General features: G+C 35.4%; 1 protein-coding gene across 8 annotated transcripts in view; it reads right to left on the reverse strand.

Moving 5' to 3' along the window:
- The window catches only part of ARHGAP15 (Rho GTPase activating protein 15), a 623,564-nt gene that overhangs the window by 311,343 nt on the left and 290,546 nt on the right, over positions 1-21,675 (reverse strand). For 7 of the 8 annotated variants that reach the window (XM_084998895.1, XM_021076335.2, XM_084998893.1 and 4 more), the window contains 2 exons: positions 6,637-6,735; positions 5,332-5,461 (listed from right to left, as the gene is read on the reverse strand). In XM_084998895.1, the coding sequence (XP_084855021.1) occupies positions 5,332-5,461; positions 6,637-6,735 (229 nt within the window). Of the gene's footprint in view, positions 1-5,331; positions 5,462-6,636; positions 6,736-6,827; positions 7,105-21,675 lie in introns of those variants that run through there. The other variant, XM_084998897.1, reaches the window with a different exon arrangement.

A 21,675-nucleotide genomic window follows, 5' to 3' on the forward strand; every position in this document is an offset into this window, starting at 1 on the left:
TGTTTTACATTTAAAGAGATCTTAATGAAACTCATATTCACAAGATGTAATCTTTGCTTTAAAACTTTCAGATTTCAGTTAGAATATGTGTATATTCTTATTGAATTTTGAACATGAGTAATTCCGTGTGTGTGTGTGTGTGTGTGTGTGTGTGTACTCTAGTTTTTAATTGTGAAACTCCCACACATACAGAAAACAAGAGCATCATGATCACTCATATAGACACCACCTAGATTCAACAAATGTTAACATTTTGGGCAATGCCAGACTTATCTGTCACTACATACATTTCTTACAAAGAACATCTGTCCTTGCTGAGGACTCACTTTCCCACCCCGTGCTGCAAAAACTTCCTCCCTAGACCTCCATTCTTTCCTTTATTCACTATTTCTTCTGGCTTGGAGAGTTTGCATTCCCTTTCTGCCATCACTAGGGATTTTCTGGATCCAGGTGCCTCCCGGCCAAAGATATTCTGAGAATCCTAATTGCATTGGTGGGGCTGGTACAAGGGTGTGGGAGAAGGAAAAGGGCAACTAGATGGGAGCAATGCTACTGGGAAGGCAGAGCTCCTAGGGCCAGAGGTGCAGCAGACTCAGAATGAACTGTGCCATAGAAACAACATTGGAAATGATTGCCTAAGATTCAAGTAACATTTGTGGCTGGGACACTGCTTCTTTATGAAAATGTGTTGAGGTCTAAGCAATCAGTTTACAATTGGATTTTGAGAACTTAGTCTCCTTACAGTTATGGGTGGCTAGTATTATAATTATTTAGATTAGAACAATAATGAACTGTCTTCTCTATCACACTTGCTTTCACTTGGCATGCTCAGTTTTATGCTGCAGACAAAATTTTAAACAAAGATACAACTAAAGTTTCACAAGCATTTTCATTTTCTACACTGCATAAATATCTCAATCCAATTTTTCCAATCCATCTTTATTCCTGTAGCCTTGTGCATACACACTTAATACACACATCACTAAAAGGCTAAGGAATTAGGAAATCCATATCTAAATACTTTTAGGATTTCACCCAGAACATATTTAGGTTTTAGGGTACTTTCATCAAAATACAGCTAAAAGGAAGCCCAGTTCCTTTTGGTTCTATTACTTTTGATTTTATTCTTCTAAATAATGTTCATCTTGGGGTCCTTATTTATAACACTAGGTATCAATTTTGTATAAAAGTTATCTAAGATCTCCACAGCTGGATATTACAGCTTAGCAATTGATTAGCATGAGATATTCCTCCTAAGGCATAAACTAAATACAAAAAATAATTTTTAAAAATTCAAAGTATGGATGAGTGGAGCTAAGAAGCTATGTTGTGTACTTTCAGGTGTATCTGTTAATGAGAAACAATAAACACATGAATAAGCTAATGAACTAGAGCTATGGCTAAAGTGACAGTGAAATCGCTAGATGCTGAATCCTTTCCATCAACTGGAACTTCTTAAGAACCTGCTCTTCTGGGCATAAAAGAATCAAGAGAATCTCTTGGCTCCCTTGTCCAATTTCTTGGTGCGCTGCTCCTAAGAATGCCCTGGCTGCCATTTTCACCTGGGGAAGCGCCAGGGGAAAGACCAGCTGCTCATATTTAGAGTTTTGCAGCTACAACTCTCATATCCAATTCTGGCTCTTTTCTCCTATTTTCTCTACACTCAGGGAGAGGATGTCAAGTATACAGGCCCTGCTCCAGTCTTCCATCAGACACCACCCTTGGCACATGCCCTATTTTGGTGCCATCTGCTTGGGGACCTAGAGGATAATCATAAGAGCTCCTACTTATGAGTGCCTGCTGTGAGCTAAGTATTTACATATCTAATTTCGAATTCTTATTTGATCCTACAATGACAGTATTAGACCCATTTTTATAGATCTAGAAAGTAAAGCTCAGAAAAGCTAAGAAATCTCTCCAAGGTTTCTTGGGTTTATATTTGAGTCTATTCTCCTTGCCATCCGTGGAAGACACTTCTTTTTTCCTCGGAAAAATATGTTAGCATTTTCCTTGATTGACTCTCCACTTTCCATAATAGCCCTCCCTGGAGAGCTGCTCTCCCACTCTCATCCCATGCTGGTGTCCTGAATTTCCCACAGTGATTTGGCCCTGACACTGAATTTTCTGGCTTCTTGTCTGTTAGACTCAACTGATATCTTAAAATATCTGATTAGTAGTTAATAGTGTTGGCAGGTTAGAACTACATTTTTAAAAGGAAAGTATATTTAAGCACTTAGCTCTCTGAATTCACTCGTTGAGAGTACATATTTTTTTCCCATGTTATACAGAGAAACTGGACAATGAAATGACCACCTGTTAGCTGCTAATGATGTTCACATGCCTTTAAAAAAAAGTAATTCTGGCTTTATCTGTCTACAATCTTGGCGACAAAACTCGTGGGAACATCAAGGGCACAGGGAGCCAAAGGCAGCAAACTGACAATAAAGTTTGTGCCTAGACTGCTAATAAGGAAGGAGATACTGTGACTCTCTAACTCCACATAATTATTTAATCCTAAGAGGGTGATAGAAAACTAAATGCATGTTTTAAAAACACAAGCTTGGGTATTCAAATCTGTGACTGATATCAGAGGGGTTCCACAGAGCCTGTTTCCTACTTGAAAAATATTTTTAAAAGCATCAGATAGAAGTATGCTAATCATTACTCCAAATGCGTAGTCCCATTTGATAATGTGTGGGTGGGCCAACCATTATGGCTTTCAGAAAATGAATACGTAAATACTGAATGAACATCATTTAAGGTAATAGATGGACATTAACTGTACCCTATGTTGCAAAAAATATACTTGCCCTAAAAAAAAAATGCTTACAACTATAAATATCTACCAAAATGGAGAAAAGAGCATTTTCTAAAATTAGGCTAGCATAAAAGATTAAATGGCCCTTTTAGTTTAACAGTGAAATCAAAGTCCAAAGACAACATCTGGTTTTAATTCTTTTGCTAATATGTTTTTAGGTCCCTATTTAAGTTTATTATTTATAGGGATCTCATTATTTATTTATTTATTTTTTGGTTGTGCCCTTGGCATGTAGAAGTTCCTAGGCCAAGGACTGAACATGAGCCACAAAAATGACAACTCTGGATCCCTAACAACTAGGCCATCAGGGAACTCCTTGGATCTCATTTTTAACATAATATTTCCATCAAAATCCAAGGTTGATATAAACTAAGTTTAACTTTCATTTGTTCACTTCTCTATAGTGTGATGGTTAAAAGAACAGACTAATTTCTAACAGATTCCTTGGGTTTGAAACTTGTCTCCATAATTTGTCTTTGTACAAACTGGTTTAATTTCCTGTACCTCAGTTTCCTCACCGAAAAAGTAGTGTTTTAACAGTATCTTCATCATTGGGTTAGTGGGAGGATTAAATACATCAAGATAAGACAAAATACTTAGAACAATGCCTGAATAGTAAGTACCGAACATTTGCTAGCTATCATTTTTTAACTGCAAAGAAAAAAGTAAATATGAAGTCATTATATACAATTAAGCACTTTTTGAAATGAACAGAATGAATCATATGTCTCTTTCCTTGTCTTTAGGCAAGATTTAATTTAAGTGCAAAATAGACAAATAACGGTCTTTATTTAAATTAAAAATAAATTCTAAAGAGAAATGGTTGATTTTCTACCTGTGGGAATCTTCTCCCCCATATGGCCTGAAACCATTTCAAGTGACTATTGCTGAACACAAAACAGATTTACCTCAATGTTTCTTGAACATCCTTTTACAAACCTTTATCTTCTTCTGAGCTTTAGGCTTTAGAAACCTGTCAAAGTCTCCTCTAAATCAATAATTATATCAGATTCCAGAGCTACTGCTCATTGCCTCATAAATCTTTTTATATATACTACAAAAATATTTCTATAATAACATTAACCATGTACTCAGAATTGAATTCTAATTCTAAAATCTTACCTTATGTCTGATCCCACATTAAGTACAGAGGGACCATGACCGGCAATTAAAGGAAAATCTGCAAATGAGATAGCTCTAAACTGTACTATCATATGGAATTTTTTTAATGGCATTGCTAATTTCCCACAAATAACTTAATTTACAAAGCACCATAGAGTCCAAGACATTAATGTTGATAATTTTAAGCTCTAACTTAACACAACTAACTAACTAAATATATATCCAGCCATTGACGAAATTGTGGTGTGGTTCTTTGAATGGCAGATTTGAAGGGGTGCTCTCACTCAAAGTTGTCATGCTCTTTCCAGATTTGGGCTCCTAATAATTTAGTTTTGTAAGAAATACTATCACATGTAAATAGCTTCCCTCTTCCTTGTCATAAGGGTGAGTGCACATGTTTATTTACATATACATATACATATTATATATATATATAATTCCCTAATGCGTACAAATACATGTATATACACATATAGTTATCTACATATTTACTCATGCACATATACAGATATGTAGATATTCTGTAATCCTTTCCCTAGTTACTGAGTTCTACTGAAATTAAAAAAGCTAAGACAAAACTACACTGATCTTTGGTCAGAGGTAAGTGGCAGGAAAAAAATGGTGATTCAGAAGATTGGGGTAGTAGCTAGGTAGATAATTCAGGAAAAGTACTATAATTTTTGAGACTTTGGGAAACTGTTTTTCTTTGATTATAGATATATCTACTTATTTTTTCAGGATTTTGAGACTCATACCAAATCTGTGAGATATGTATGATACCTTTTAATAAACCACTCTTACTGCTGAAGTAGCAGAATGAAAAAGGTTAAGAGATATGTTCAAGGTCACGATTTAAGTGGACAAATTGGTCCTTTCACTTCAAATAGATTTCTTGTAGAATATTAGAACTAGATGTGACCTTGAAGGACATCTAATTCACATTCCACATTGCTAAATTTTTCTGGTGGTCTAAAAATGTAGACAGTTGCATAGCCTGTTGGTTTACATTGGGCCAACTGTGCTGGTCACTCATATATCTTTTAATGTATGGAAATCAAATAGTCAGCATACCAAGGTTTGGAGATGCTTGACATTTCCCACTTGCAAAATCAATCACCAATCTGAACACCATGGTTATTACTCAGAGATTCAAAGGTTTGCTGTAAGCAGAGACCATGACCTTGGAACAATTATTTTCTCAAAAGGCATTACCAACAATGACGTGAGCAAAGCACCCAGACTGCCCTCCAGTGCATGAATCCCTGGCCAGCAAATGGCTACAACTATCCCAGAATAGTATAAGTTTGGCTCAAATCTTATTTCAGTACATTTATATTTCATAAGCACTGCATTTAAACAAAGTTAAAATGAGCAAGTCAAAAAACACTTACTTAAAGACTTTCTGTGCTCTGGTTTCTGTTCTTTTATATCACTGTCATAGTGACTTAGTAATTCAGTACTGGAGGATCTCTGAATTTTAAATAATTCCAGGTTTCTTGAAGGAGTACTTGGATCCTTTGGCTGGAAATAACAATACATGGAATAATTTTACAAGAAAGAAAAAATACACTAAATAGTTCTGTGCTCTATTTTGATGTTAAATTAAAGGGAAGTTTGAAATAAAATAATTATTTTGAGGTAGGGGCCCTATGCTAAGGTCAATATTCAAATTAATTTTACATATTTATAAGTTATATACATATATATAAAATATACTAAATGCTGTGTCTATCCCAAGCACTCCATCCATTAACTAAATTAATCATCACAGTAATCCCATGAGATTGGTGTTATTACTATCCTTATTTTCCAGACAAGGAGACTGAAGCCAAAAGAGATAAGTAATTTGCCTAAGGCCACACAGCTAGTAAATGACAGAACCAGGATTTAAACTTTCAAATTCAGGCAGTTTGACTTGAGTCCACTTTTAATGGCAATAAAAAACTCTTTGTGTGTGTGTGGGGGGGGGACTCATGTGTACCTATATTAATGATGGGGAAAAGTCTACTGATGTTTTATTTTTTTAAATTTTGATCTCCAAATAATATAATGGAAGTGTGCAATTAAATGGCAATAAAATTACACAAAATACGGTATTTTTATTGTATACCTTACTAAAAGCTCTCAAGAATATTTCCGTCTCAAGATTTTGCAAAATATTACTGTTCTAAAATAAGATGTTTGGTCTAGAAACAGTACAAAATGAGTAGTTTTAAATAATTGACTATTTTAAGAGCATACTCTAAATGTGTGACTTTAGGGTAATTTCTTGAAATTCTAGATATGTACTTTTCATGAGAAGAACAATCTAGTTTAGCTGTGCAAAGGATTATTATTTACTGGTATTATAACAGTGAACGTAGACACTGATATTTATTTTCAAGACTATGTATTACAGATTGCATAAACTGAAAATGTGAAAATTTAGTAGTTATTAAGCTCCTGTGTGCTTTTTACAGCCTTCAGTAAATGAATGTCTGTGAATGCTCTGTGTTTTTGAAAGAGAGAAATCAAATGACATTTAGTTCCACAAATCCTGTCTGGTGAAAATGGTTTTAGTGGACTCTGGGTAAACTTAATTTAATAACTCTCAGTTTGTAGGATCCAGTTAAATGCATGTGTGTTATATGCCTAAGCAATAGATTTAAATGCCTACAGTCTAATTAATAAAGGTAACAGCCAAAACAAATACATACCAATCTGTCAATTGCATTTTTGATAGCGTGGAACCAATCCAATATGATGAAGTCAATATCTGACTGAAGAAGAAACTCATTTCCTGATACTGTTGTGATCTAAAAAAAAAAAAAAAAAAAGACAGGTAAGCAAACCATATAAAATAAATCTCTTACTTTTAAAAAACATATATCCTTTTAAAAAAACACACTTTAATACACTGAGACATTTTCTTGTTTTCCAGTAATTGTCTTTCTGGGAACTGGGAGACTTCGATCATTTGAACTGCTCTCTATAAACTGTTTTTTTCATGTCATAATAAATACATTATTGTTTTAATAACAGAACGATTAACTCAGAGTAGGTCTAAAGCTGAACTATTCCAGCTCAAGGAGAAGCAAGCCAGGAAGTTCAGAATAATGCAGACAGTATCCACTTAAGTCAGAACCTCAGAAAAATGTACCCGGGTGTGTCAGAATTCATTCTGCACTTTTGGCTCTTTCCTGTTTGTCTTTTTCAAATCTAATAGTATCTCTATATTTGATTTCCTTTTATGGAGGGCACTAAAACAGATTATTTACCAAAGAGACTAATGCAGACTTTTCTAAAAGGTCATTCTAATGAATAACATTTGGCTATTTCTACTTTCCTATCATAAAGATCTATAGGAAGGTAATAAAGGACCAATTTCCCTGCAAAGGGAGTACATTAGAATAAAGGTTCATTTACATATTTGAACCTTTCATGGATAGTATTTATCAAGTGAACATTCCTGTTCCAGATTCTTAGTGCTGTTAAGTAGTTGGCAATATTTAGCAAGCAACTATATGTTTTTCATTACAGGAATCTTTTTCTCCCCAGGATTTTGAGAGAAGGATGTGACCCTATAGAAAACAGCAATGCTCTTGATTTTATACATTTACCACTACATAGAGAATAATTTGATTAGAGTGTGGACATGCTTTTTGTATCAGGCCATCATCTGAATAGTGAAGATATTCTCTCTGTATTACTGATGTTTTGTTTCAACAGGAAAATGAACATTTCCCAGCTATTGTGGCACATCTACCGAGGCTTCAGAGGTTTAGAGGACCGACATTTCAAACTACTCAATCAGGAGTTGGTCACCTCTTCTCTGCCTTACTTGCTCTAAATGGGAGGTAAATGCTCAAATGTGACAGGTTCAGAAAATCTCAAATCATGCTATAAAATGTCTCTATAATCCTATCATTAAAGTGACAGTTATTATCCAAAATAGCTAACTCTGAAGGTTTCAATAATCCTTATGCCAACATTTAATGACAATGATCCTAGAGTTTTAAAGAAATCTTTGAGTACACACATACATATATATTTATTTGCATTGATTTTTAGGGGAAAAAAAACTATGTAGAGATGTATCATTACTCAGTGTTGCAATGCAGCCATTCTTGAATGAGTTGGATTTCAACTTTCTGCAATTGTAAGAAGAGGAACTATCCCAAGAACATGCAATTATGAGGAGTGAAAGATTAGAAAATAAGAGGAATTTAATAACCCACACTAGAATTTGACAGATTACAGGGCCAATCACTCTTTAAGTAGTTACATGTAGCATTCAGAATGACTCAAAATAGCCTCCAAATAGTCCTCTGTTTTATGTATCTAGCAAAACACAGTTAAGCTGATGTTTGCTTAATTATCTGAACACCCTTGCAATGTTCTTTTCTTACATAAAGTTCCAAATATTTACTTTATAAAGTGCTGCCACAGAAATAGTAATCTAAAAATATAAGGTCACTTCTAACTAACCCAAGGAAACTAGTAATGCCCTTGACCTCTACCATCATCCTAATCCAAACATAAATATTTTGATTATATAATGTCACCATTTGTTAACATACACAAAGAAAAACGAATTAGCCCAAACCCAATGTACAATCTATTTCTCTGCCATTATAAATAAACCATTATTAAAATTATAAAAAGGAATATTTTTAAAGTACCAGAAACAACATAATTAGATTTACAGTATTCTAAGGGTTTAGGAAAGAGTCAACATAGTTGAGTTTTCAGTCCAGTAAATTCAAACAGTGATAAAATATAAGTTCTTCAGCAGTGCATTTGCATTTGGGGCACATGCTATGCAATGCAAAGGGGATATTTGCTGCTAGCACAACCAAAATCAAAATGTATTTTAAAAGTTTCTTTGTCCAAGTATATTAGTGCATTAATCATATATAATCAGTGATTTATGAATTCGTTTTGGGATCAGAGAACTATGTGAATGCAATTCATTCAAAACATGCTATCGGAAAGATACAGTTTATATCCTTTGCACTGTCTTCCTACAAATCTTTGAAGTTCCTAGGCAGTCTGGAGAAGTCTGCTACTGCTCTCTACAGTTTAAATGCATCCACTTCTTAATTACAGTCAGTAATTGACTTTGTTCTGCTCCATTCCAGTCACTCACAGGAAAGCGATTTCAAAATCTTTGGCTGGTAAAACCAATTGAATTCAGATTTCTCAATCCACTTCTTTTGTTTAATATCACCTCTTTAGGTTTTCTGATAAATAGTTTGCTAAATCATACCTGCACTTTGAAAAATCCAATTTTCAACACTTGAGAAAAAAAAGATAGCAGTAAATATTAGCTTTGACTAAACTTTTTGATTGAATAACTCCTGATGACAATCTAGAGTGATACGGAACTGATAATAGACATACAAGATTTGATAATAGGCTAGGCTAATGTATTTCTATATCATGCTTTGCCTAAGTGACATTTACTGGGACAAGGTAGATGAAGGAAAAACTTAACAGAAAACATAATGGGTTTAGACAAGAGATACTGGTCTCCATTTTTTTTTTTTTTGCTCCAAAGCCTACTTTAGACAAATCTTTTATCTTCACCAAATTATATTTTGAAGGGATATATCCTGGCTCCAAAGCAGTCTCAAAGACATTTTCTGGTGTTGTCAAGAATAGATATATTTAAACACCTGTCTGGAGAAATTTGCCTAAAACTTTTCTCACCAAATAAAGATCCACTGAACTCTTGCTGGTAATAAATGGATGCCTAAGAAATGATATAAGAATAACCACTGGGCATTGTGCTGAATAGAAACATTTCTCAAGATTTTAGTATTAATTCAACAAGTTTTCCCTTGGGCTAGGAACCTTACTTAGTCTGTTTCCTTGTTATGGTTCTATGGAAGATGGAGACAGGTTTATTCCCAGCTCCAAACTCCACTAGAGAAAAGGAGAGAAGAAATTTGTTTTCCAGGCTTTAACTAACAAATGGAGTTTTTGTTATAATAATTCAAAACATCCTAAAAGAGTTTCAATAAGTAGTATTTATGTTTACTTAAGTACTGCTGTATTGCCCTTTTCAGTATTTGTCAACTAAGTATTGCCTTTGTCAAAATGCATTCTGACAGTCTTTCCTCTGTTAGATTTTAATTTAAATGAGAAAGCGATATGTAAAATGCCGTTTATATTATTAAAAATTTCCGTACTTAGTTTACCAGAATAGAAACAAAAAATTTTCAGAGCCTCACATTTTTTTTTCTCATTACAAAAATTATTAAACTTACTGTGGAGTTTTTGGGAAAAAATAAAGATAATGAAAGAACAAAACTATTCATAGCTCCATGGAGTAAATATCATAGACATTTTCAATTAGTTACTTTCAGTCTTTTATAAATATTAACCAAATGTATATGATAATGATCAATGGACAACTTTATATTATAGATCCCTCATCAGTAAAATATATTTGACAGTTAAATATTGTCTACCACTTCTGTTTCAGCTGACCTCAAATGCATGTTTGGGGGACTATCAAAGTTGCAAGAGTTAAACAGTGACATGTGTTCACCTCTTTTACAGTAACAACTTTCCGCTGCAGAATAAATCCCATGAAGATTTCTTAGTTCAGGAGAATAAGAGAATGTATTTCTCACAGAACATCCCCTTAATCATCAACAAGGACTGGTTAAATACTTATTAAGTGCAAGGCGCATGGTTAGAAGCTAGAGATACAAAACCACCACCCTCAAGAGCTCACAATCTGTTTGGATAAACAGGACATATGTATATAAAGATAAACAACAACAGAAAATAGCTTATACTAAGTCCCAAGGTGAATAGCACAGACAATGCTCAAGTCAAGACTTTATAGGAGAAGTAATTACTGCAGACACATTTACATCATGGAATTATGCATAAACTCTTGGTCATGATGTGTTCTTCTTTAAAGGTTGATTGTATCAGAACTTAGTACATTAAGGATGTGAATACTGTCACTTGGTATGCAAAGTGATATCAGCTTTAATGATCTCAAAGCACATAATGAACATTCTTCAAATGCAGCTTTCCTCCACTATCATAAAGTCATTTTGTAAATGAAGAAATTGAAGCAAATGAGGAAAATGAGAATGCCATTCTATCAAATTGACATCATTTTAAATGATAGAATTAACAGATTACAAAGATCTTGATTTCTGGTTCACTAGTCCTCAGCAAACAGTTGTATACAGTCAAGGACTCTGTGCACATGGGGAAAGGACCACATTTGGTTCCAGCTATGAAATTTGGAATACAGACCTTAGACAAGGGTTGCTTGTTTCTTTACTATTATGATAAAGATGGTACAATTTTAAAAGATCACCCAATATCCTTATGCAGATATTTTTTTCCTCTCAAAATAACCACTATACTGTTATGAAAATAATATATTTAAAGCAGAATTGATGCACCCAAAAAACTTGAGATCCTCGAAAGGACTAAAACAATCCTATATTTTAATTAAATATCTTTCACATTCTGCTTAGGATCAAACTGACTATGAGCCTAAGGAGGGTTTACTCTGCCTTAGTAATTAAAAATGTCAGATATCCAAAGAGCCTTAAAAAATGTTAAATGATGTGGCTACAGTGATTCTACAAATAAGCACATTACTCACTTAAGAGGAATGGGATTTCATTACTACTATATTTGGACATACTTTAAACATCTTGATGAAATCATCATTTTTAAATTAAGTAGGTAAAAAAGTATGTCAAAGTATAGTAAATCCATTTAAGTGAAAATTATTTTTATATTAATTTTGGCTATATCTTTAATTCTAACAGCATAAAATACATATTTTGATACATCATGGTAAGATATCAAGACCTAAAATTGAAGCAATGATGCTTTAAAAAATATCCCTCAGATTAACATTCTTTTTTCATTTTGCAATCTTGCATCAAACTTCACACTTGATATGGAGCTTGTCATGGTTATACTAATAGTTAAATTCCTTGGTCTCAAAGGTGTTTATGACCACCAAAGAAATTACATTATCAAACTGCATATCTGTCTCAAATTACAGTCTGGTTTGAGTAACCCTTAATATTTTTCTTAACATGTAGAGCAAAGCTAACATAAAACTAAGGGTAAAATATCAGTTAGAAGTAAAAGGTCTTCAATTTGTCTTTCCAACGATGTTACTTGTTAAAACATTTTGTGAGAAAGAATTTGCCTTGTGTTCCCAATGTTGCTAGATGTTAAGTAAATATATGCTGATTATAAAAAAAAGGTTGCTTTGGCAACTCTTATTAAAATGCATTTGTAACCCCCATCTGTCATGAAAGTTTTGAAAAGTTTGTTTACTTTGGATAGTGGCCTTATCCAGGGTTACCCTAGCAAACAATGATAGCAGTCTTCAGAAGTTGTGTGAGGAACAAGCCACTAGGGATCCATTTTTGTTTTAATTGGCACACACAAACACTTTTCTGGTCTGTCAAGAAGATCAAGCTAATATGCATGGAGGGTGTTATATTCTCAGCTTTGGGGACCAGTAAAGCTCCCTTTATTTAAGTAATTTAAATGATAGACTGCAAAAACTTTGCAAGTCAGAAAAATGTTTTATACTTTCTTAGGGAATATTTGTTTTAAGCAACGGAAAATGTTCTACATATCTAAAGATGTTGAACCTTATGTTATAATTACTCTATTTCTTCTGACTCGGAGAAATGTTCTTAAATCCACATGCTACTAAATAAGCCTGGCCACCAGTGGATCCTCCATTTCCACAACTCCCCCTGTGTTAACAAATGTGCGTTCATTAGTTTCCAGATGTTTACTGGATATGTTTTCAATGTGTTTGGGTTTGATTGATTTGCATGTACATTTATTGGAACCCTCAGTGGTGTCATCATATCAGAATAACCTGCTCATGTAAGCAATTTCTTATTTAATGGAAAGTAAACAAATGTTGGCCTACGTACATGACAGATCTTTAGTGTGTTCGAAATCTAAGGTTTAAAGCCAAACTTTCAAGAAATGGTGCTTTTTAATTGAAATTGAGCTGTGCCTTCGACACTCAAATAATTTGGTCCATGCATTCTTACAACACAGATTTGTTCTGCATAATAAAATTGGTCCTGTAGTGAACATTTGCACCCTGAAGCACTTGCCCACTCTACCTTGCTGCTTATTAATGAAATACCCAAACCCAAAGGGAAAAAAACCCCACAACTCATGTTCATCCTTTTATCTGTAGTAAAAATAGTTTAAGTACTGAGAAACAGTCTTCTCAATATTCATGAAAGAATACTATCCAAGTAATTAGTAGATAGTTTAGCAGTTTCTACAGTTTTACAGTCAGCTACACCAAAACTTTTGCCTGTGGTGTTCATATGAAAAACAACTGAAAAAGTGACTAATCGAAGCAGTTGGTGTATAAAGATATCAGCCTAGAGTTTTACTGCTGTTAACATTAATTTTTAAACTTTAGGGGGAGTGTCACCTCTAGATAAACTCATTTTTCCAGGGCTTATGTTCACTGGTACCCACCGCTCAACCAATCACTGCCAGTCACATATCAGTATCTAGCCTGAGCTCTATTCACTGTGCAAAATTACTCATTTAATCACATGACATTCGGGAATCTACTGTCCCCCTACTTTCAAATTAGTTTTACTATTTCTGTATTTATTTAAGTAACACGCAGTTTACAAATTTTCACAAATATAAATGTATAACTTAAACACAAAATTTCCCTTTTCCCCAAGGTACACTGAATTGTCTATTCCTCATTTTTTTTTTTTTGACTCATGGATAAACACTGTATATGTGTTTATATTTTAATGAAAATATCATGTATACTGTGATGTAATTTTTAATGCATTTAAAAATCTATCATTTTCCACATGGATTTAATAACAATATCCTTTTGTCTTTCCATCATCTCATCCACGTTTTCCCTTCTAATCTGTATTTTGTAGCCATTGTGGTCTCTCTGAAATTTGTATCTTATCTTCCCAATTCCTCTGCTTGATATTATTCTGATTCCCCATAGCTATTACATTGTAGCACAAATCCTTTAATTCAGATTGCCAGACCCCTTGTGCTCTGCCACCTACTTGATCTGCAGCCCCCGTTCCATGTTTTTCTATGTCTTTCTAGAATCCAGCCATACTGAAAAAATTTTTGTCTATCTATCCCATACTAATTCTTATTTCTTCCCTCAGAGTAGATTGTTTCCCCTGCACAGAACCCTCTGCCTTTCTCTATCATACCTTTCAAATAAATTTTTTGGTTTGTTTTTTTCTTTTTAGGGCCACAGCTGCTGCATATGGAAGTTCCCAGGCTAGGGGTAGAAATGGAGCTGCAGCTGCTGACCTACACCACAGCCATAGCAACACCAGATCAAGCCACATCTTCAACCTATGCCGCAGCTTGTGACAATGTGCTGGATCCTTAACCCACTGAGCGAGGCCAGGGTTCAAACCTGCATCTTCAAGGATACTAATTAGGCTCTTAACCCACTGAGACACAATGGGAACTCTCATTCAAATCAATTTAGATGTCATCTTTTTAGGAAAGGCTTCTCTGAAATAGATGTCCTTCCTAAGTGCTCTATGATATCCTGCTTCTATTTCATTATAGGCCATACTGGTCTGCATTGCAATTGCCTATTAATTTCTCTGTTCCCCTCCCCACCCCCCAGTATACTATAATCACTCTGAAGCCAAGGGCAATTGTCTACCCAGGATGTGGCTGCACAACCCATGCCTAAGAGCACAAAATAAACGATATGTAAACTTTTATCTACTTTTACATTTCATTGAATGTGATATACTCTATTGTTTGGTATGCCATAGTATATTTAACTCATCCTCCATTGTAATAAAAATTTGAAGGTTACAACATCACTGCCTTCTTTCAGGCCATGTAAATAGTTTGACATCTAATGACAAAACTTTTTACCAGAGTAGAGTAGGCAATCCATTTTGAAGATTGGGAACAATAGTATGACACTATGTTTTCCCATCAGCCAATAAGCCCTAGACTTCAGACAATAGGATTAAATGGAGGAGTCCGGAAGTACCAAGTGTGGGTCAGTATTTGAATAACATATTCCTAGAATAGAATGTTCTTGGTCATATTCCAAAGCTACCATGTGTTTTGCAGGGGTAATCTATACTAAATCATGCAAGAATCTCACCCTTCATATGGATCTTTCTAATTGCATGTTGACAGTATGGGGAATTGGAAACAGTTTAGGATTTTCAAGAGTTAATCCTTAGGTTAATGGGTCAACTCATTAGAGAACCTCAGTGATGCAAAGGTACTCACTGCTGGTCCTTCAATGTTGGCAGCTATTACTTTCAGTAAAGCATTACTAACACTAATAAACAAGCAAACTGTGGGAGGACAGGTGGCAGTAGTTATGTTACCAATATTTTGTTTAGAAGTATTAGCTAATTTAAAATACAGTGACTTAAGTAGAAACAGGTAGTGTTACCCCTAGTTTATTACTCACACATGTCTTATTAATAAGTGCTGAGACTGCACAACAAGAATAAAAGATGTTGAGGTATGTATCTCTATGCCATTGTAACATATTTTGCAATGATTATGAGTGTTTATAAAACATTCAAGAATTGTTCCATGTCTACTTACATTAATGAGAACACCTGTTAACATTAGTGCTGTACAGACTTATTTGCATTAGATTCAGGTTTTTGCAAACTGTACATCACTTTTTGAAACAATTAGATGCTTATAGAAAAATATAGCTGAGTGAAAAACAGCAGCTTGAATGCCTTCCGGCTCAAGACAATTCAACTCCAGGTTTCAGAGTAAAACAAAAATCTGCTGAATTACAAGCCGGTTAGAAGTGAATGTAGGTGTACTTTATATTTTTCACATTCAGAGAACAGAAGATACATATAAAAATCTGTGCTTTAACCTTCAAGTAAAATTACAGCCAATTGAGACAGTTTCCAGACAAGGATGCCAACCAGTAAGAGATGGTAATGCCATCACAATGTAGATTCTGCATCATCTTGGGGACCTCCTATCCAAAGGCAGCCTTTTCACCAGACTGATAAAGCTGGACAATTCCCACAGGTCTTTGGAAAGAGTGAGACAATTTGCAGACCATTGCTCACCTTGTTTTGTTTATAACCCTTTGCCATAGAGCCCTTTCCATGTGAGGACAGAAGTAAAAGGAGGAAGGAAGCTAAGGAGTCATTTCTGGGCTGCTGGTCCCAGCACAACCAAAACCTATCAACTTAGAAAAAGTATTATAATTCCTTTGCAGAAGCGAGTGAGTCAGCCTTATTCATAATGCAGAGAAAATACTTGAAAGTTTCTTAGGTCCCATTCTGTCTGTCACTTCTCACAGGATGTTAAAACTTCTGCGATTTAAATATTTTCAGTTATTGAAAAAGGAGCACTTGCACAAATCTGTAGATTCACAGCCTCTATTATCATCATATTTAAGAGGTGCAATATTTACATCAAAATGACTCAGTTGGTGATATATTCTAAAGATAAATGTGTATTTATGATCTGAAGAAGTGTGATTTATAACTACTTTGTCAGACATAAACAGAGACACTCTGTGCTGTTCTAGTAAACACCGATTATCCAGAGCACAGATGAACTATTCTCACAGGATTAATGCCACTTTGACCAGGGAAATGAGGGAACTGAGAATTACCCAGGGAGAATGTGTAGATCACAAAAAAGAATGGTATCTATTTCCTTTTCGGATGTCACAGTAGATGGCCTGGGTAGAAAAACAAATGTTTGATGAGGATTTGGGCATCAGCTAGTGAATTTTTATTGTCTGGAATCCTAACTTCCTAATTCAAGAAGCAAAGGTAATACTATAGCAAGACCTTACTTTTGGTTTCAGAAAAATTTCAAATTGTATTTAACCAAGAGCTTGACAATCTAGATTTTGCCCTCTATAAAATATCACCATCATTGAATGAGGAAAAGTTTCTTTTCCCATGAATTGCAGGTTTAAATAAGTTAAAAATGATGAAATGTTTCCTGAAAATGAGTGAAAGTAATAATCCTGCTTTTAGAGGAAAAATGCTATTTATTCAAAAAGGTTATCTTTAAACAAACATGTAAAGGTATATGGCATTTCTAAAATTATAATTTAATGGCATATAATACATATAAGTCAATGTTATTGTATCATTTGATATTAATGAAAAGGAAAAAAAAAAACACGCATGACCTTGTAATAGACCATGATGTCTGGCAATTTAACAGGCCAGCAACAGAAACATTTGACGTCTATAATGACACAAACAATCCTTATACTACATGTGGGAAAACAACTTAAACATCTTAATTCCCCAAACAAAATGATATTCGTGTTAGAAATAATATCATTTAAAAATGCTATATAAAAAATATTGATTGTATTATCAGCAGAGAAAGTATACAATTTATTGCCTAAACAGAGACAATTTTGCACTTTGGTCATTACATCAGAACAACAGGTCCATATACTCTGTGCATATTGGGACATATAGCTCATATTCATCACATAGAATGCTGGGGAGCGATTCAGCAAACACTGATCATTAGATGCCTAGTGAACATCTACTAGAGTTCAATTCTAGGAACTAGAGGGTATCCCCAAAAAAGTTAACAGTGATCTTGTTTTTAACAAGCTTATAACTCATATGACATACAAAGCTAACATGGAAAAAACTAGAAAATAATAATTGATCATGATTCAAGATGGGATATACATAATAACTTTTAGGGAACAAACTGAAGTTTCTCTAAGGGTAAACTTGAATCCTGGACAAAAGTTGGAGAAGGTTCTTATAATGAAAGGCGGGATTTAGTAAAAGAAAAGAAGGGGGAAGAGGATAATAGAGGTGATAGGAGCAGTTTGTATGATGGCTTAGAGGGAGGATGAAAGATGGCATCTCCAAAGAACATTAAGAAGCTAAGTTCTCGGGAGTTTCCATCTTGGGGCAGCAGAAATGAATCTGACTAGCTGGAGGGGGTGTGGAGAAAAGGGAACCCTCCTGCACTGTTGGTGGGAATGTAAACTGGTGTAACTACTATGGAGAACGGTATGGAGGTACCTTAGAAAACTACACATAAAACTACCATATGACCCAGCAACCCCACTCTTAGGCTTATATCCGGACAAAACTTTCCTTAAAATAAATGCATGCACCTGCATGTTCATTGCAGCACTATTCACAATAGCCAAGACATGGAAACAACCCAAATGTCCATTGACAGATGATTGGATTAAGAAGATGTGGTATATATACATAATAGAATACTACTCAGCCATAAAAAAGAACAAAACAATGCCATTTTCAGCAACACGGATGGAACTAGAGACTCTCATCCTGAGTGAAGTAAGTCAGAAAGACAAAGACAAATACCATATGATATCACTTATATCTGGAATCTAATATACAGCACAAAGGAAACTTTCCACAGAAAATAAAATCATGGACTTGCAGAATAGACTTGTGGTTGCCAAGGGGGAGGGGGAGGGAGTGGGATGGATTGGGAGCTTGGGGTTAACAGATGCAAACTATTGCTTTTTGAATGGGTTAGCAATGAGATCCTGCTGTGTAGCACTGAGAACTATGTCTAGTCACTTATGATGGAGCATGATAATGTGAGAAAAAAGAATGTGTACATGTATGTGTAACTGGGTCACCATGCTGTACAGTAGAAAAAATACTGTACAGTATTGGGAAAATACTGTACAGTATTGGGAAAATAACAATAGAAATATTTTAAAAATCTGACTAGTATTCATGAAGACACAGGTTTGATCCCTGGCCTCGCTCAATGGGTTAAGGATCTGGTGTTGCCATGAGCTATGGTGTACATCACAGAAGCAGCTCAGATCTGGCATTGCTGAGGCTGTGGTATAGGCCAGCAGCTACAGCTCAGATTCAGCCCATAGCCTGGGAACTTCCATATGCCTGGGGTGCGGCCCTGAAAAAAAAAAAAAAAAAAAAAAAAAGCCAAGTTCTCATTGTGGGCTATTCTCCCTTCACTCATCCTTTGAATGGAGGTTTTTTCAGCATCCTCTCACAAACCATAAGTTTTCTCACGTAGGGACATATCCCTGAATGACATTACCCACCTTGTTTTGTTGTTGTTATTTTTTAAATCAGAATTATGAACTGATGAATCCTTAACTACTATCTCTGGTTCAGACGTCTCTCTTAGTATTTCAATTCAAGCCACTGTTATTCCCTGTCTGGTCTCCCCACTACCAAACTGCATTGTTATAATCCAATCTCTGTATTCACTCATTAGTACATTCCTAATTTGGCTGATGTCAGAATGTCCTTCAAGAACATTATAAGAAGTGCAGATTATTATTCTAAAGTTACTCTGTGCTGGAGCCTGCCATTCTAGACTATAGACAGACCCACCCAAACTCATGTCTGTCCCCTGTCATTTAAAAGTCAGTGACTGGATCTATACTGTCCTCAAGATAAAATCCAAATTCTTTAATATGGATTACCAAGCACTTCATGATTTCTCTATCTCTAACGTTCTCTCTTCAGGTCCTCTACTGTTTCACTGTGTAATTTTGAGTAAGTTACTTAGAATCTTCGTGTTTCAATATATTCACTTGTACACCTATAATCAGAGGAAAAGAATAATACTTATCTCATGGGACCATTGTGCAGATTTTACAACATATAATTCAGAAAAAGAATTTAGCATAGTTATCTGTCACACAGTAAGTCCTGGTGGTTGTTATTATTTGACTGACTGACTGAGTCTTTTTCTCTTGGATTTTACAAATTCCTCCTCTTTACTGGGGAAACTACTCAGACATCACCTATTTAGGAAAGGCTCTTCTAACTTCTGGAGATCGAAAATGAAGTGTATCCCCAGAAGCCTATACTTACTCCATTGCGGAGTTCATGTCGCTATTGTAATGATCTAATTTCTTGTTTGACCCTTGCTATACTTTTAGCTTCCCGATGACAATGACCATGTGTCTCCAGCACACAGCCAAGCACCTTGGGCCCTCACCAAGGGTTTTGAATGAATGACAGCTCAGTTGACTCAGGTTATTACTATAGGGTTGTGGTGTTCAGATAGCAAAAGGCCTTAAAATTTAGAAAATGTGAGCTTGATCTGGTATGTTAGGGAAGGGGAAAAGAGTGTTCGATTTTTAAGCAGATATATCAGCAGAGCCATACCACAGTGTCAGAGGAGTGGGGACATCCTCCTAAAGCTGAGTCTATATTGCAACTTCCCTAAATGTCAACATGGTGCTGTTCTCTAAGGTTGTGACAATGCAGCTCTTCCGAAAAGACGTAGAGTGCCTCTTCCATGGTCTCTAGGACTTTCTAAGGCTTTTGCTGTTTTTTCAGCCTCTTGACCCTCCTTTTCACAGAGCTCAAGCAGCTTGCTTCTCAGCCTTTGATTTTATTTGTTAAAATTAAAGTACAGTTAATTTACAATGTTGCACCAATTTCTGCTGTACAGCAAAGTGACCCAGGCATACATTCTTTTTCTCATATTATCTTCCATCATGTTCTATCCCAAGAGATTGGACATAGTTCCCTGTGTGATATAGTAGGACCTCATTGCTATCTATCTATCTATCTATCTATCTATCTATCTATCTATCTATCTATCTGTTCTAAATGTAATAGTTTGCACCTACTCACCCCAAACTCACAGTCCATCCCACTCCCTCCCCTCCACCCCCTTGGCAACCACAAATCTGTTCTCTATGTCTGTGATTTTGGATGCTAGGCTTTTGAGATGCTTGGCATTTGGATTCATACCTTTAGCTCCCTCCAAGATGTCTTGACATGATCTTGGACTCTGAGAGTTTAGAATGGACCCAGTTCTCAATATCCTGTCTTTGCTGAAACTCAGTTCTGTAGCTGCACCCTTATCTTGCTTCTTGGCTTCTGATTCCCTAATCTGATGGCTTATATTGTGCACCAGATCCTCTCAGCTGGCAGGAGTGCTCTTGCCACTACCCCTTTCAGGAACTGGGGCTCTGCTGAGCATCTCTCCGATCCTCGTTGCCCACCCCCCTTCCTTAACTCCACCTTCCATCTGCCTTATCCACCTAAATTACAAACAATAATCCATACTTTCATGCAAGGCAGATGGTCAGATAAGTATCCAAAAATGAGCCATTTCCGTGTATTCATTGATTATCCAATTGGCCTATTAAACATTCTTGTTATTTCAGGTTGGGACTCACACTCTGACTCTAACAGCTTGGACTGTATTGTGTTGTCTTAGATTTTGGTTCTGTATTCTGTCCAGCAGACACCCTTCCTTCCAATGTTATCAGCTCAAACTTTCCCCTAGCACCTGTCTCCCCTCAAGTTTTTTGCCTGCTTTATCAAGATGGTTCTATTGCCATTAATTAGATTACTCTTAATCCTAAGAAATTGTCCCTATCCCTTGATAAATAATATCTAAGAATAATACAGTGAGTTCCTCCCCCAATTTTTGTGGCTCATTATGAACTATTGTGAGTTTTATCATTCTCTAGGATCCCGAGGAAAAGGATGTTAAGAACATTGCTCCCATCATTAGAGCAAGTGCCTATGTGGCTTGGAATTTGCTAGTCTTGATGAACAAATCATGACATTGGATCCACATCTTACTGAGTTTAATCCACAAAGTTATCTAAAGATGTTTGAGATTTATATTTACAAGCAGCTTATGAATTTATATGAAATCTGATGAGGGAGGCACTGAGGGAAAATTTTATTCCAAAGTTAAAAGAAACCACTGCCCAG

Source organism: Sus scrofa, chromosome 15 (assembly GCF_054392235.1).
Source record: "Sus scrofa isolate SSC_HxYL_T2T_F1_AM1 chromosome 15, Sscrofa_HxYL_maternal_Yorkshire_Landrace_v2.0, whole genome shotgun sequence".
Lineage (NCBI taxonomy): Eukaryota > Metazoa > Chordata > Mammalia > Artiodactyla > Suidae > Sus > Sus scrofa.